The sequence below is a fragment of the Cydia pomonella genome, chromosome 18 (assembly GCF_033807575.1).
Source record: "Cydia pomonella isolate Wapato2018A chromosome 18, ilCydPomo1, whole genome shotgun sequence".
Lineage (NCBI taxonomy): Eukaryota > Metazoa > Arthropoda > Insecta > Lepidoptera > Tortricidae > Cydia > Cydia pomonella.
The window spans coordinates 6139959-6156187 of NC_084720.1; the positions used below are offsets into that span (position 1 = coordinate 6139959).

A 16229-nucleotide genomic window follows, 5' to 3' on the forward strand; every position below is an offset into this window, starting at 1 on the left:
TTTATGTTAGCAGGAGTCCTTACAGATCGCGGACGGCCAGTTCTTGGACCGTCGTCAATCTTTTGTGTCTCCTTGTACCTCTTTATAGTATAATATACAAAATTGCGACTAGCTCCAATACTCTTTAATTCGTTAAAAATTTCCATTGGTTTTTTCCCCGCCTTATACAATGAAATTACAGTACAGCGCAATTGTTTCTTCGCCGCCATTTTGACAAACAATGACAACAAAAAGAAACAAAATATTTTTTCTTAATTAAAACGATCCAATTTCAAATTCTGAAACAGCCACGGCAAGCTACCAGTACGTTTTTGTTTAAAATTTAAGGTTTGAAATGCGTCTCAAAACTTATGAACACACGAGGTAATTATTTTAATATTGAGAAAATTATTTTAGTTTATCTGTAAACTTTATGACGAAGATATTTTTTTGTGATAGCTGAGAAATTAGAAGATGATCTAGCGCGCGAAGATCTGACCGCCAGCGAGGACATCAAGCCCTCCAGCACCGACGTGTGGTGGTTACAGTATCTCGATGGCGGCGACATGTTGGAACGACTCGAGAGCTCCAACAAGTTCATCACCGTCTTCAGGATCTTGGAGGAAGCCGTTGCGTTGGACGACAAAGTGTAAGTTTCAAAATAACATACCTAGTCATTTACTTATATCGACTGTTAAAAACGGACTATGTATAATGTATTTATTTGTTTCATTTAGTTCCCGATATTTCAGTACTGTTGCAAATGGCACCTTCATGGAGTAACTGACGAGCTGCGAATTTTAAACGTGGTTTATCGACACCTCATAACGTACAGGGTGGGCAAATAAGAAGTATACATTTTGTTTTTAAATTTTTACTGTATTAAGTTCATAAATATTAAGTATTGTTTTAAAAATATATTCTTCAGGGTTGGCAAATTCATGCGAAACATAATGTCTGACATATGTCCACCTCTAACAGCAGGCAAATGTAAGCCCTTATCATCCCAATTTTCAGCATCTATTCGCACATTTTTCGCATTATCTTAGTACATTTTTGTCGAATAGTCGGTTTTAACTGTTTAAATTTCATCAGCTCGTTAGCATAGACACGTAATTTTAGATAGCCCCACAGAAATAAGTCAAGAGCTGCAAAATTTGGGGAATTTGGGTGCCAATCACTGTCACTTTTTTTCAAAATTAATCGAGCAAACAATGTGTTTTAAACAACAGAAACATTTGAGATAAAATTGCTTGCTGCTAGTGGTAGACATTTGGCAGAAATTATCTTCCGTATACAATTGCCAACCCTGAATAATACATTTATAAAAAAATATTTAATAAAATTTCCACTTAATGTAATTAAAATTTAAAAACAAATTGTATCATTCTTATTTGTCCACCCTGTACTACCCTCTTTCGGATTCGCTTTTTACTCACGGTCATTGCTACAACGATCTCACGTGGAATTGACGCTCACTCACAGTATCAATTCGCACTCTTTTCCCAAAACAGTCTCTTTGATTTGTGAACTTGCCTATCACTGGATGTCAAACACTCAAATTGAAACGTGGCCATGTTTTAGAGAAGGGTTCCACAAATAAAACAATATATGCCGTACTATAATACGGTGCACTTAATTTATTTTCTATTTTCAACAGTTTGATATTCTCGACGTCACTGATCACCATGGACTCGCTGGAGTACTTCCTGAAGAAGATCAACAACTGGAGCCTCGGACAGGAGTACTACCGGCTCGACGGCTCCGTGCCGCCCGAGGTGCGCCAGAAGTGGTGCCGCGAGTTCAACGCCGAGCACAACTACAAGACGAAGTAAGTCGTTTGTAGAACCTTTATTAAAATATATGTACGATTCTGCGGTAGCGCAGGCCTTGCAGAACCAAAAGGTACCAAAGATCAAAGGACTTCATCACGCCCAATCAGCTCCATTAGGGTTTAATCGCCTGCCACCGTGTGCCGTGTACCATCTTTGGATTTTAGCGGTCAGACGTGCGATCTAGTTATTGTTCGATTATGTGGATCGAACATTAACGCTCCACCTATTAACGCCGCCACCGTCGTGTTGTTGGGAACACACATTTTATCGTGACAGAAACTTACCTTAGTTATCCCAGTTGCGCCCGCCGCGGAACCCAGGGTCCACTTTCCTACTTTTACAACTTAACTTCGCTTGGTTTTCGGCAAATACGGCAGCTTGGGACAAACAAGTTTCATTTGAAATCACTTCTTATCAACTAGTTCTTTTATTCCAGATTGTTCCTAATCTCAACCCGCGCCGGTTCCCTTGGTCTGAACATGACGGCTGCCAACCGCGTCATCATATTGGACACGTCGTGGAACCCGGCCCACGACATACAGAGCATCTTCCGAGTGTACCGCTTCGGACAGAAGAAGGACTGCTTCATTTACAGACTGGTGGCGTTGGTGAGTTGAATAACCTTAATAGGATGCCTGTCAAATGGGGAGAATTCCCTCGGCCTGAACCTAACAGCGGCTCCACCGCATCTTATTGGACACGTTGTGGAACCCGGCACGTGACATACAGATCATCTTCCGAGTGTTTCGCTTCGGACAGAAGAAAGACTGCTACATTTACAGGTGGTGGCGTTGGTGAGTTGAATAACTTTAGGGTGCCTGTCAAATGGGGAGGGTTCCCTCGACCTGACCGTGACGGCACCCAACCGCTTCATCATATTGGACACGTCGTGGATTTCGGCCCATAACGAACAGAGCCTCTTCCGAGTGTATCGCTTCGGACAGAAGAAGGACTGCTATATTTACCGGGTGGGGGCTTTGGTGACTTGAATATTTTTCATAGGGCACCTGTCAAACGGGGAGAGTTCCCTCGGCCTGAACAGAAACCAGCTCACGGCATACAGAGCATCTTCCGAGTTTACTGATTCGGGCAGAAAACACTGGATCCTGCTTTGAAAATCAACATATTTTTAACATGGCCCTTGTATACCGATATTTCAACAACGATTTATATTTTTTTAATTTTACGCGTTGTTAGTAACTTAAACGGGACTTATTCATAAAACGTAGCAAACTCTCACAAACCTTTGTTAAATTTCGTCTCTTTTTAACAAACAGAAATGACAAAATGAGAGATAGGAACAAACGATTATCAAGGGTTTGTTAAATTTGACAGACGTTTATGAATACTTGTCTAAGTCGCGTAAAAATAAGCTTGTTAATTACCTCCGACGTTTCGAACGCGACGTTGTTTTCATGGTCCCGGAGAAAGACTAGCTAAAATTGATATCAACGTCTTTATAGCTGCGAGAGTTTTCCTAACCACCAGCACTTGTTTTTGTTTTTCAACTCGAACGGTCAACGTTTGAAAATTTTCTCGTTAGTAATCCAGACATTTAGCATGCAGTGTTACAATTCTTATCGCACACTGATATAAGACGTTCTAAAAACCAAGAAACAGGTTAGTGAATATTAGTATCGGGGACTTAAACTCCGTTTTTCGCAGGGCACTATGGAACAGAAGATCTACGAACGAGCCGTGACGAAACAGGCGGTGTCATGTCGCGTGGTGGACGAGCAGCAGATCGACAGACACTACAACATGGCCGAGCTGACCGAGTTATACAGGTAAATGTTTGAGACAGTCATACACTTTGCGTTTGCTACTACTTCGATCCGGCGCTACTGCGATCTTCTCTTATCAGCCTTTTATCTCTCTGTTCAGCACATAGGACTTTAATTCTCTCTCAAACGTCTCGTCAATTTTAGCAAGTTCGACAGTAATTTTTTGAGAAGGCACTCCGTTGCGTCGGTTTGTCGCCGAGTCGCTGATCTCGACTGTCGTCAGTTGTCACTGGTTGATGGATAGTTGGGTATGGGCCAAAGATAATTGTAATAGAGAGGTAGTCTAAGAAAAAAAAGTGCCCCTCAGTTTAACATCCAAAATAGATGGCGCATGGCTCCATCTCCCATTCGTAAGACTGTGTTATATACTGACCGGGTAGGTATAGGGCTAGGTGTGATAATGCATGACCTGCTGAATCAAGTTGTGATCAATAATTGTATGCCGAATACCTCTCTAAAACGTATTAGCGAACAAATCGCCGCCGAATCGTTTGACGAACACTCAACGTTGGTAGTGTATTTGAGTGACAGTTCGAATGTAAATAAACACAACTTGAGCGTTTTTACCGAAACCATAATAAAAATCTCAAAAAAAAATATTAGAAAGATAATTGTTTCCGCGTTTCCTTATTCAAACACATTATCACTCGAACGAAACAATGACATTTATTTTTTGAACTCAATCTTACATAGACTGGCAGTATATCATAATAAAGTATCATATTTCGATACGAATAAGTTTATTGACGGAACTTTTGTTCTGACTCGCGAATATTCGCACCTTCCCAGGAAGTATATTTCTGTTTGTGCTAAGTTATTAGCGTATAACATTGATCCCGTTATGAATAGCATAACGAAGGACAAACCGTACGCGTCGAGTCGTTTTAGCTCCAAGTACGGCAGTAGCGCGGAGCCAGGCGACAGCGCGCCGGCTGCGCCTACTTTAAACTAAATGCGTTGACAGCGCCTAAGACCGTGGCCGCGCGCCCCACTGCGCGCCGTCCCGGACCAGGCAGCCGCCCGCTTCCGCCGGAGCCCGGTAGCTCAGTAATTAATAAAAATAATAAGTCGACAATTAATGTTGCTCATCAAAATATTCAGGGGCTAGCTAGTAAGGAACTGGAGGTGGATTTATTTATTGACAATTGTAATGTACATGTCCTTTGTGTTACGGAACACTGGCTCAAAAGCCACGAAATTATGTTTAATTTTAAAAATCACACTGTTGTGAGCTATTTTTCTAGACAGAAATGTATTCGTGGGGGATCTCTTATAATTATAAATAAAAATCTTAAATGTAAAGAACGGAAAGATGTAGTTCGCTTGTCGGTCGAGAAAACAATTGAGTTGTCTTGTGCAGAACTAGATCAATTTATAATAATTTGTGTATATAGGCCGCCGTCTGCGGACTTCACTCTATTCGAGTCAATAATGGAGGAAGCCCTAAATAAAGTTTTTAACAGCCAAAAATGTATTGTGGTTTGTGGGGATTTTAATATAAATCTATTAGAAGTATCCAGCACATCGTCCAGTATAATACATTTATTTAAGTCCTACAACTTAGTAAATCTTTTTTGTGAACCCACGAGAGTTACGGACACCACTGCAACCTGCATAGACAATATCTTTTGCACGAAGGACCCGACCGATAAGCTGGTTTTTAACAAGTTGGGCTCTGATCACTTTGGTCAACTAGCATGTTTCAATAGTAAGGTGGAAGAAATACCCCTAGAGATTTTTTACAGACCGGTCACAGAAAAGAGGTTGGTAACTTTTAATAATAACATAAAATCTCAACTTCAATTACTTGAACCATGTATAGAGGACCCTAATTTGTATTATTCTAAATTGTTTAACTGTATAGAAACTGAATTTAATGCATGTTTCAAAGTTAAAAAAGTTAAGCGCAAGGATAGGGTAAGTTTTGATGAGTGGGCTACTCCTGGAATACACAAATCTAGAAATAGGCTGTATGAACTATATGCATTAAGAGTAAATAGTGACACCAATTTCAATGAATATGTTAAATCATATAGTAAATTATTTAAAAAAATATGCGCTATGGCTAAATCCAAATATTTTGCACGCAGAATAAAAGACTCAAACGACAAAGTCAAAACCGTGTGGAGAATTATTAGTAGTGAGACTGCTAAAGCAAAATCACGTGATCATAATTTTACCCTAAAAGTAGGTGATAAATTAGTAAAATCAGATGTAGACGTCGCAAATGAATTTGAACGTTTCTTCACAAATATCCCCATTGAAACGACTAGATCGCTTAACTCGTCCTCTTCTATGGCCGAAAATGTGCTAAAAGCTAATGTGCCGGAATGCCCAACGAGTTTCTGCTTTAAATATGTTACATCGCAAACAGTCGTAAAAGCGTTTAGGACATTAAATTTAAAAAAGACTGAAGATATTTGGGGCCTATCGGTAAAAGTTTTGCAATCGATAGTGGATGCTATGGCACCTCACTTGGCCATGATTTTCAATACTTGTGTTGATACGGGAGTTTTTCCCGATCTAATGAAGCACAGTCGAGTCGTTCCATTATTTAAATCCGGATCAAAAAAAGACCCTACAAATTTTAGGCCCGTGTCTATTCTACCGGCAATAAGTAAAATCTTTGAAAGAATCATTCTGGATCAATTGCTATCACATTTTAACGTTAATAAACTATTCTATAAAGATCAGTTTGGATTTACACGGGGCAGGTCAACGACAGATGCAGGCACCACCTTAATCAAACACATATTTGAAGCTTGGGAACAACAACTAGATGCAATAGGCGTGTTTTGCGATCTGTCGAAGGCCTTCGACTGTGTTGATCATGACACTCTTATTCGCAAGTTAAACCACTATGGCGTGAAGTGCAAGGCTCTTGATCTCATCTGGTCCTATCTTATAAACAGAATTCAGAAAGTAGACATAAATAAAACTAAGTCGTCGGGGTCTATTACTTCAATGGGCGTCCCCCAAGGATCTATTCTTGGCCCATTCTTGTTTCTCGTTTATATTAATGATTTGCCTTATATACTTAATGAAAAGCATAAGTTGGTTCTCTTTGCTGATGACACATCTATTATATTTAAAGTAAAAAGGAAACAGAGTGATTTAAGTGAAATAAATGATGTATTGTCCTCTGTAGTTGATTGGTTTACTACTAATAATTTACTTCTCAATGCCAAGAAAACGAAATGTGTTAGATTTTCTTTACCTAATGTCCAGCACACGAGTGACGCACAGGTTGTTTTAAAAGACGAAATATTAGATTTTGAAGATGAAGCTGTTTTTCTAGGCTTATCCTTGGATTCAAAATTACAGTGGGGAACGCACATTTCTACACTGGCAGGTAGACTAAGTTCAGCAGCATACGCAGTTAAAAGGATCCGTCAACTTACAGATGTTGAGACAGCACGGCTGGTGTATTTTGGATATTTCCATAGCGTCATGTCTTACGGCATTTTATTATGGGGCAAAGCCGCTGACATTAATTCAATCTTTGTTTTACAGAAACGTGCTGTACGTAACATATATAATATAGGCACACGAGTGTCTCTTAAAGAGAAATTTAAAGAAATCAATATTCTCACTGTTGCTTCCCAATATATTTACGAAAATATAATGTATGTAAGAAAAAATATTGAAATGTTTAAATTGAATAGTGACATACACAATTATAATACAAGAAATAAAAATAAATTGGTGATTCCAAGATTCCGTTTAAATAGAGTAAATAATATGTCGTTTATGGGGAACAGTGTGCGCTTTTATAATAAGTTACCATCTAACTTAACGAAATTGTCAATGAATAAATTCAAGTCAATTGTGAAACGACAGCTTTTACAAAAAGCTTATTATACTTTTAAGGAATTCTTAGAAGATAAGGATGCATTTATGTTAAAATAGAATATATATATAGTTATAAGATGACATGTGAAAGTGCTAGCTTAAGCCTATTTACAGAATAAACGTTTTGATTTTGATTTTGATTTTGGCGCTGTACTGCGCCATATGTTTTGTGGTCACTGAATTAGCAAATGTCAACTTTTGTCAATCAGAGTTACCGCAAAATGTATAACCGTACAGCGCCATCTCGTTTACCTGTCTAATTCAAAGTACGAAAATGTCTTAGATTTTACACATCTTACTCAATCAATGTACCAATCTTTGGTATGGGCGGACCGACTCGACCAGTAAAAAAAATTGTCTAGATTTTAGTAATAGGACTGATGCGACGCGTTGCGAGTCGCGACAAGTCTGAATGAATGAATCGTACATATATGTCTGACGGGATAATATGTCGTGTCAGGTTCGACGAGACGGGCACGAGCGTGGCCGGCGGCGTGGCGGTGGGCGTGCAGGACGTGGTGCTGCTGCGCGTGGCGCGCGACGCCGCGCTGCACGCCGTGCACGAGCACGACTCGCTGCTGCGCGGCTCCGAGGCCGCGCTGTCCGAGCACGAGCGCGCCGCCGCCTGGCAGCAGTTCCAGCAGGAGACGCAGCACAACCGTCAGTACCGTCCCGCGTCCGGCACGCCAAGACGCGCCCGCCAAACTTTTATTTAAATTAAAGACTGATAGGCGATTGGCTCTAGTCACACCTGATGGACAGTGAAGACAGGACCTAACTCCCCGGTTCAGTACTAGCCTATTCAGCCTGTTTTAAAGAGACCGAGGTCATATTTATCAGGGAATACAAATGGCGGGAGGGCATTCCATTCTGAATTTATTTATTAGCTGAACACTATCCTCTACTATTACGGTTTTTGTACTTTGTTCCACTACTATCTATGCTTCCGGGGGTCACTAATAATAACATATTTTCTCAACCATTTCAAATATAAACGATATTTTAATGGGAAGACGCTTTTGTAATTTTAGAGGATTGTAATTATTATTATTTGTATCTCCGTTACAAACCCTCGGCATTTTAAGCCCGGTCATTTATAAGGCGTGCGTGGGGATATAGATCCAACACGTAGAGGCCATTTGGAGAGCTTTGATGTCATGTAAAACGCCTGCTGGAACCCATTCATGATAATACCCATAAGCCGGTTTCAGCAGGCATTTGAGGCTATTGCAGAAAAATGGAAAGAGTCCTGGTCTATGGTTTGAATTTGGGTGGAAAATAAGACTGGGCTATTGCTAAGAGTTCTGGACACCTGCCATAACATTGTGATCCTCCGAAATTACTCGCGGCGTTATGCCCTTTAACACTTCCACCCCTGGAGCGCATAGCTCTAACGTCTCCCCTCTGGATGGCTAATTAAGGCAAACCAGAGCTGAGAGTCCTACGGGTTCCCTTGGGGTTCCACTCCGACCGACGAAGACTCGCCAGAGACGGAGACCCTGACCGACTCTCTAGAGCACTCGGGTCCGTGGGGTCGTTACTCCCCAACAGCTTGCCTCAAGCTGCCCTGTGTGCTTAGTATTATGATTTAGTTTTAGACAGGCAGCTGATGCTGGTACGGCTAAATCAGAGTTCACTTAGCACGATTTCACTACGATTTGATGAGAATTTCTCATAATATTGATTTGTACTGTTTTCTCGCAGAGATGCCGCAGGGTAAAGTACCCAAAAAAGAGAAAAAAGCAGCTAAAAGAAGCCTTCCCCTGGTTCCGGTTCCGAATGTTAAGTCGACGCTGCCCGAAGTCAAACCGGAACCTCACAACGACGCAGAATACACGCCTACTGAGCCTAAACCGAAGCGAGGGAGGAAGAAAATCATTAACTGCCGCATCCCGATCCAAACCACACCCCAGCCGTCCACCAGCAGCCAGCCAGACTACTTCGTGGACAGGGGGCAGGAAACCGACATCGTTGCCCAGATCTCACAGATTCTAGTCAGTCACGATTTCAATAATAGGAGAACGTCGCGGGACCTGTCCAAACTTATATCGACTGTCCAGCAAGTCGTCGCGAGCGGGGACCTGAGCAGCCTCCCGCCCGGGGACGAGGCAGCCACGGCCATCGCACAGATACTGCTGCGGAAGCATTCCCCCGTCGCGGCGCCGCCCATGCCGGCCCTCACCGACATACGGACCCCTCCGGCCCTCGTTGACATACGGACCCCTCCGGCCCTCGTTGACATACGCACCACCCCGGCCCTCACCGACATACGGACCGCTCCGGCCCTCACCAACATACAGACCCCTCCGGCCCTCACCGATGTACAACATACGATACCTAGCAATCAACCACTGGAACAAGAAGACGCAGAAACCATCACTGGCGATCTAACCTCCAAACCGGACGCCAACGTAAAAAGGAAAAGGCGAGCGGCCGTGTCAGCGCAGAAGAAATTCGACACTATAGCGGACGACGTAGTTATAGATCTCAACGACGACGACTGGCGGAACGATGACGATTTCATCGTCGCGCCGACTCGAAACCCGGAGCCAGAAAAAGTAGAAAGAAAAGAAAAGAAATACAAACCGGGCCCGAAGAGTAAAAAGAAACCGACCGAAATCCCACCGGTCGAGACGCCTCAGCAGCTAGCGCAGACGATTCAACAATCCATAAATGTAGAAGAAAGTATTCTGCTAAGCGACGACGATATCGTGCCTGAAAGTCGGCCACCGCCCGTGACAGTCAAACAAGAGCCCTCGACAAAGAAGGGCGATGAAGAGAAGTACCCGCTTCACCCGTCGCTGCTCACGAACGAGAACTTCATTAAGATTGTGGCGCACACATACTTGGCCGGGAACCCGATGCTGGACGAGGACGCGGCCACGCTGGCGGCGCGGTACAGCACCAGCAAGGCGCTGCGCGAGACCGAGGCCACCGGCAAGCCCATCGAAAGCGGACCCATCTACGACATCGCTGTCCAGGTAACTGCTAACATTACTACCTAACTATTTGGTACAAGTACATTTATTCAGGGACCATAATTTTATACCCGAAACGCAGGCTTCGTCAGGTGAACACAAACTCATAATCAGCTACAGGCTTCGTCACAATACAATACAGCGGTAAAATCTGCAACAGGCTTCATCAACTTACTCTAAAAGTATACATTAAAGAAAACCCTACAAATAAAAAACATCTCTGACTCACCGCCAGCAGGCAGTGTGCCCATTTCGCAACAATAATATGTCTTTAAAATATAATAAAGACCATAGCAATAACTTCAAACTGTCTTTACGAAAACAATTTGAAAGTTACTGTAACTTATGGTGCCTATTCGGTTCGCCGTATTTGCACAAATACGGTTCTATATCTATTTTATTTTGTACGCAATAGGAAAATATATACAACGCGTTTATTTTGGCTAAGAATACATAATTAAATGCTGTAAGGTCCAGTTCTATCGCTGTCTCAATTTTATCGCGGTCTCGCCGCAATAGAGCATTTATCTATCATGGATTTTCTCACCAGGTTCTAGGCATCGACATCCTCAAAAAGCTGCACACCAGCGGCCCCACCGCCGACGCCAAGACCAACAAACAAAACCAAAAAGCACTCTCAGACACCGAGAAAAAGCTTAGCGTCGCCACGGCCACCCCTGAGCCTAAACAGGGTCTACTCAAACCGAAGGTCACGTCGGACTTGATGCCTAAGGAGAGGAAGCCGATGATAGCTAACTTGGGGCGCGTGAAGTTGACGCCCGTCACGCCGGTCATCGCGGCGCCGGTCGTCGTGCCTGTGGGCCTGTGAGTATTGCTTATTTGTACGGGGTAGCCGTTGTATAAATCAAATGTGCCTAATTCCAATTAGGCTTTGAATACATATCATGACCATTTTTTTCTGTAACTCTTCATTATCGGAGCAGCATCAAGATTACCGCTTATAATCACTACTATATCTATTTTTCTGTTCATTTGGATTCGAGGAAGCAAGAGTTTATGTTTGGTTTAAAATCGATTTCCTGGGGATTTCTGAAATTAGCGATTTTAGGGTTTCGTACTTCAAAAGGAAAAACTGAACCCTATAAGGGTTACTTTGTTGTCCGTCCGTTTATCAAGACCTTTTATCTCGGGAACGTGTGAAGTAGGGATTGCAATCCGGTCCGGCGGATCCGGTAATCCGGCCGGATCCGGCACTTTTCAAGAGCTACCGGATCAATGGATAAATGGGAACAGAAGAGGATTTCTTCTTCTTTCGTGTTGGTGGCACGATATGACGATTACATAAATACTGTAATAGAAGGAAAAATTAAAGGATGCAGATGCCATGGAAGGCATTTGTAATTTATGCTAAAGAGAAAGCTAATGTTGTGTCATAAGATAAAATATTGATTCTTTACAATCTCATTCAATCTTATACAATTTCCTTTATCTCCTGGTACATGCTACTCTACGTGTAGCCAATTCTTTATTTCATCCAAGTAACTTTTCTTAGGGAGTCTTTCTGCGATGGTTTTCAATCCTACACTCTATTATTTTACGCATGAGATCGTCGTGTCGTGTTTTGTTCCCTATAATTTGACCAATATACTTTCCTGTAAAAAAAAAGTTCATTTTTTTATCATAGAGTCTGCTACATTCTCGGACTAAAAATTAAAGCAAGATGATACTGGAGCACATTTAATATCATTTTGGTTAAAAGTAAAATATCTTCTTGTCTTACTAGAATGGATGTCAACGTTACAAAGAACAAGGAGTTCCAATTCCCACCCTACATCCCATCATCGGGCTTGGAAACTAATCAAATTTATAACTGTAATCGAAAATTTGAGCACTTCTGAATGGTTAAATATAATAAATGACCGATTTTATATTTTGTTATTAAACTGATATACTTAGACATTGTAACACTTTTTAGTCTTTTTACTACCAAGTTCTGTTTTATTGTTAAGAAGTTATTTATTAACTTCAAATTATAGATTTAGGAATACGTATTACGCAAAAAACTAGAAAAATATGTAATTTAATTAACTTTAATATCCCTATACCAAACCGGATCCGGCCGGATTGAAAATCAATCCGGTTTGCAATCCCTAGTGTGAAGGTACCGAGAAAGAGCGTTTGAAGCTGTGAAAAAATTAAACTTCTCAGAGTTCTAAGTTAACGTCAAAAAAGATACGGCCGATTATGTCCCAAAAAAAGGTATATTTCGATACTCAAGGTTATCAAAATGTAATACTAGGGTACTTTCCGTTTACGTAGAACTTTGAAATTTGACAAGTAATATTGTCTTATACTACAAATACAGGGATAATCTGAAAATTATAGATTTGTAAAAATAAAAAATAGGAATTAAAAAAAAGTTACATTTGTACGGAGCCCTCGGTGGGCGAGTCCGGCTCGCATTTGTCCGGTTTTTTTTAAACATACTCTGTTGAGCAACTCCTGGCGTTTGAGACAAAGGGGTTACTTAATGCTCAATACGGAAGGTTCTTAGGTCGCAATATTCCGCTTACAGGTGGTCTGTCTGTAGGCTATTGTTATATTTATCGCCGTTTCTAATTCGAATAACAACCTCGAAGTTAGGTGAGGCCGGAAAGATAAATAATGATTTGTATGTATTTATTATCTAGGATAAAAAACACCAGCAACTCTGGCGCGGTGGCCGAGGAGTGCATCCTGCCCGACGACGACGACGTGCACGTGGTCGCCGAGCCCGCGCCGCCCCGCCGCGCGCCGCTGCCGCTCCACAGTGCCGGCGCCGGCGCCGGGCGGCTCTTGCAGGACGAGCGACTCCTCACCAACATTAAAGTGCCCATCGCCCCGGCGCCCCAGGCACCACCGGCGCCCGGCGCCGCCAAGATCAAGGTCGCCGGGAGCAGGCCCGCGCCCGGCCCGCCCGCCGGCACCATCTGCCTCGACAGCGACGACGAGGACGCCGCGCCGCCCGTGCCCGTCACGCTCACAGCCGCCACCGGCGCCCGCCTCGAGCTGCAGATGCCGCACGAGACCCCGCTGCGGCCGGCGCGCGTGGAGCCCGTGCTCGACGTGGACTACTACATCGGCGACGGCAACCCGCACGCCCCGCCCCCGGCCCCGGGGCCGTCGCGCCGGCTGGCCAGGCTCGCCCCGAAGCACGCGCCCGCCACCGTCTGCAAGCCGGGCGACATCATCCGCATCGGCAAGACCGGGATGGTCGAGGTGCTGAGCAAGGTGGACTCCGTTCCCGTCTCCATCGGCCGGGGCGCACGCCCCGCCCCCGGAAAACCCGCCGGCGAAAGGGTCTCACCCGCCGCGGGACCAAAATCTGCGCAGTCGAAGATAGCCATTAATTCGGCGTCGCACGCAGCCGCTCCTAAACTGACGGAGCCAAAAACGGCTCCGAAACCGATGGAGCCAAAAACGGCTCCGAAACCGACGGAGCCAAAAACGGCTCCGAAACCGACGGAACGAGTCACACCTAAGCCGGCGGCGAAACCTGCTCCCAAACCGGCCGAGAAAGTCGCCCCGAAACCGGCGCTTGAACCGACGGAGAAACCCGTCCGTGTAGACAGCGGCAGCAGCTCGAGCTCCCGCTCCGCCAGCCCCGTGGACGCGGACCCGCTGTCCATCCTCAAGGACGTGGTGCAGATCCCGGCCGACCGCTACCAGAGCATCCTCAGCGGACAGACAACCGCCGAGCCCTACCAGAGCACCCCCAAATCGAGCTCTTCCAAGCCGACCCCCCAGGCTACACCTTCCAAAGTAAACACGACTAAAAAACCTCCCGAGAAACAACCTAGTATACTCCAAAAATTAAATGCGTTAAAAGACATAAAGGCAAAGGAAATACTTAAGAAAACAGCCGAGAAACCGAAAAAGACCATAACCATTACTAAGAGCTCGAGCGCAGTGTTCGACTCCGTAGATTTAACAGACGTCGTTGCCGCGCCTGCGCCAGAGAGCAAACCTGATAAAGTCGCTAGCAAGAGCTCGGTGACGACTAAACCGAGCAAGAAGATTGAAACAGTGGTCGGGACGTCTAAGAACATCATATTGACTACTAAGAACAAAATTGCCGTGGGACCAGCGCCGCCTAGCTCGTAAGTACATACCTCTCTCATTTTTAAAATGACAAATATGAATTTATTATCATTACAATTATTACAAGTCATTTGTAAATACATTTATTCAAAACAAAATTAGGGAAAAACCCTTTTCAAAGACAATATATTCCTTTCGTAAAACAAAAACAGACTTGGTCATTCGGCGACGACCGAACCATATTTTGTCATTGTTTTAAGAATCAAATTGAATTTACTGTAGTTTGACTTACCTACGCCGTTCATGTAAAAGCTGTAAGTTTGTATGAACATCTCCAAGTAATTACTTTACTGATTAGTACAGTCAGCATCAAATACTTTGTAGCAACCAAAGTAGCCAAATAGTTCGGTACACCATATATTTAGTATGGTGTACCGAACTATTTGGCCACTTTGACTGCTACAAAGTATTTGACGCTGACTGTACCATAAACGTGCGAATCTGTTGAACCAAGCATATCAAACTAGCAGTTTGTTTTACACTCTTCACATGAGCTCAGAGGAACTTAGGGAACTTCCTTCCTTTATTCTGCCTAAAATGTGGTAGGTGATATACAGGCTGTTTTTCAACCTTTAATCAAATCCAAGGTGATTATTGAGGTCATCTGAGCAAGTTTTACTACGGGAAAAAATTGGTCATACAGTAAATTTTTTCTTGCGTTTTGGGAGTTTTTTCATTGTAAAAGTTGCTGCATAATATGGATAAGAAACACCCTGTATAACATAACTAACTTGTTTTTATATGCTAGATATTGACCTTGCTTTGCTTTTAAATGTACAGATTTCTGTGTTCAAACTGTTAAGCAAAGAGCATATAATCACTACGTTTTAAGAGACGGGACTTCCATACTAGCGAGTGGACTCGGTTTGTTTCGCAAATCATTACCAAAATCTACGACAAAGAACTGTCAAGGAACCATAATACCAACATAACCGATTTAAATAGTGTAGTACGCTACACGCTTGCGATTCTTATCGATATCGATAAAATGGGGAGAGTTGAAACATAGGCTCCTGTCTACAAATTTTGTACTCGAAATCAGGTTAGCATCGAGTCCACATTTAAGTTCTATGTTATATAGTGGATAGTTCTTTGAGTGGACTAATATCTGGTCGGGCTTAATGTGGACCCGAATTATTTTAATACAGTTTTTAAGTCGTGTTTTATTTTTTATTTAAAGCTTTATTTTCAAAATATTCTGCACATACATGTTTCAATAAATGTTACTTTTCTATGGAAAGATGTATCGTCAGGTCTTCGTTCGCAACAAATTTGACCCACTGCCTGCATCTGAAAACATACAGCCTTGGACAAACATGACTTTATCTACAGTTTATATTCCAAGTATTTGCTAATGAGATGATCAACTGATTATTTAGCGCTAATATGCATCTATAAATCATATTTTTCAGCATCCAGTTATCAACAACCCATATGTCATGATATAAAACATGATGTCAAATAATGACCATTAACGCTTAGATGATAGATAATTTTCCACTGAAAATCTTCGACGAATTAATTTTGTGTCATATTGCATGCAAGTTCTCAGGAAATTTCACATATTTTATTCAATTACTTACACTGATATACAAATAAACATACAATTATCGATAGTTTTAGTACATCCCTAGTTCACAACTAAAAATAATATAAAATATCAAATTTTCGATGTGTTTAAAGCGTGCTGCACCAAAATA

At 42.6% G+C, this 16229-nt stretch overlaps 1 protein-coding gene across 3 annotated transcripts in view; it reads left to right on the plus strand.

Annotated features, from left to right (window-relative positions):
• The window catches only part of LOC133527946 (uncharacterized), a 46473-nt gene that overhangs the window by 26840 nt on the left and 3404 nt on the right, over positions 1-16229 (plus strand). For all 3 annotated transcript variants that reach the window (XM_061865150.1, XM_061865149.1, XM_061865153.1), the window contains 8 exons: positions 439-628; positions 1640-1810; positions 2251-2422; positions 3480-3601; positions 7911-8110; positions 9155-10431; positions 10979-11253; positions 13080-14528. In XM_061865150.1, coding sequence (XP_061721134.1) covers positions 439-628; positions 1640-1810; positions 2251-2422; positions 3480-3601; positions 7911-8110; positions 9155-10431; positions 10979-11253; positions 13080-14528 — 3856 coding nt within the window. The remainder of the gene's footprint in view (positions 1-438; positions 629-1639; positions 1811-2250; positions 2423-3479; positions 3602-7910; positions 8111-9154; positions 10432-10978; positions 11254-13079; positions 14529-16229) is intronic.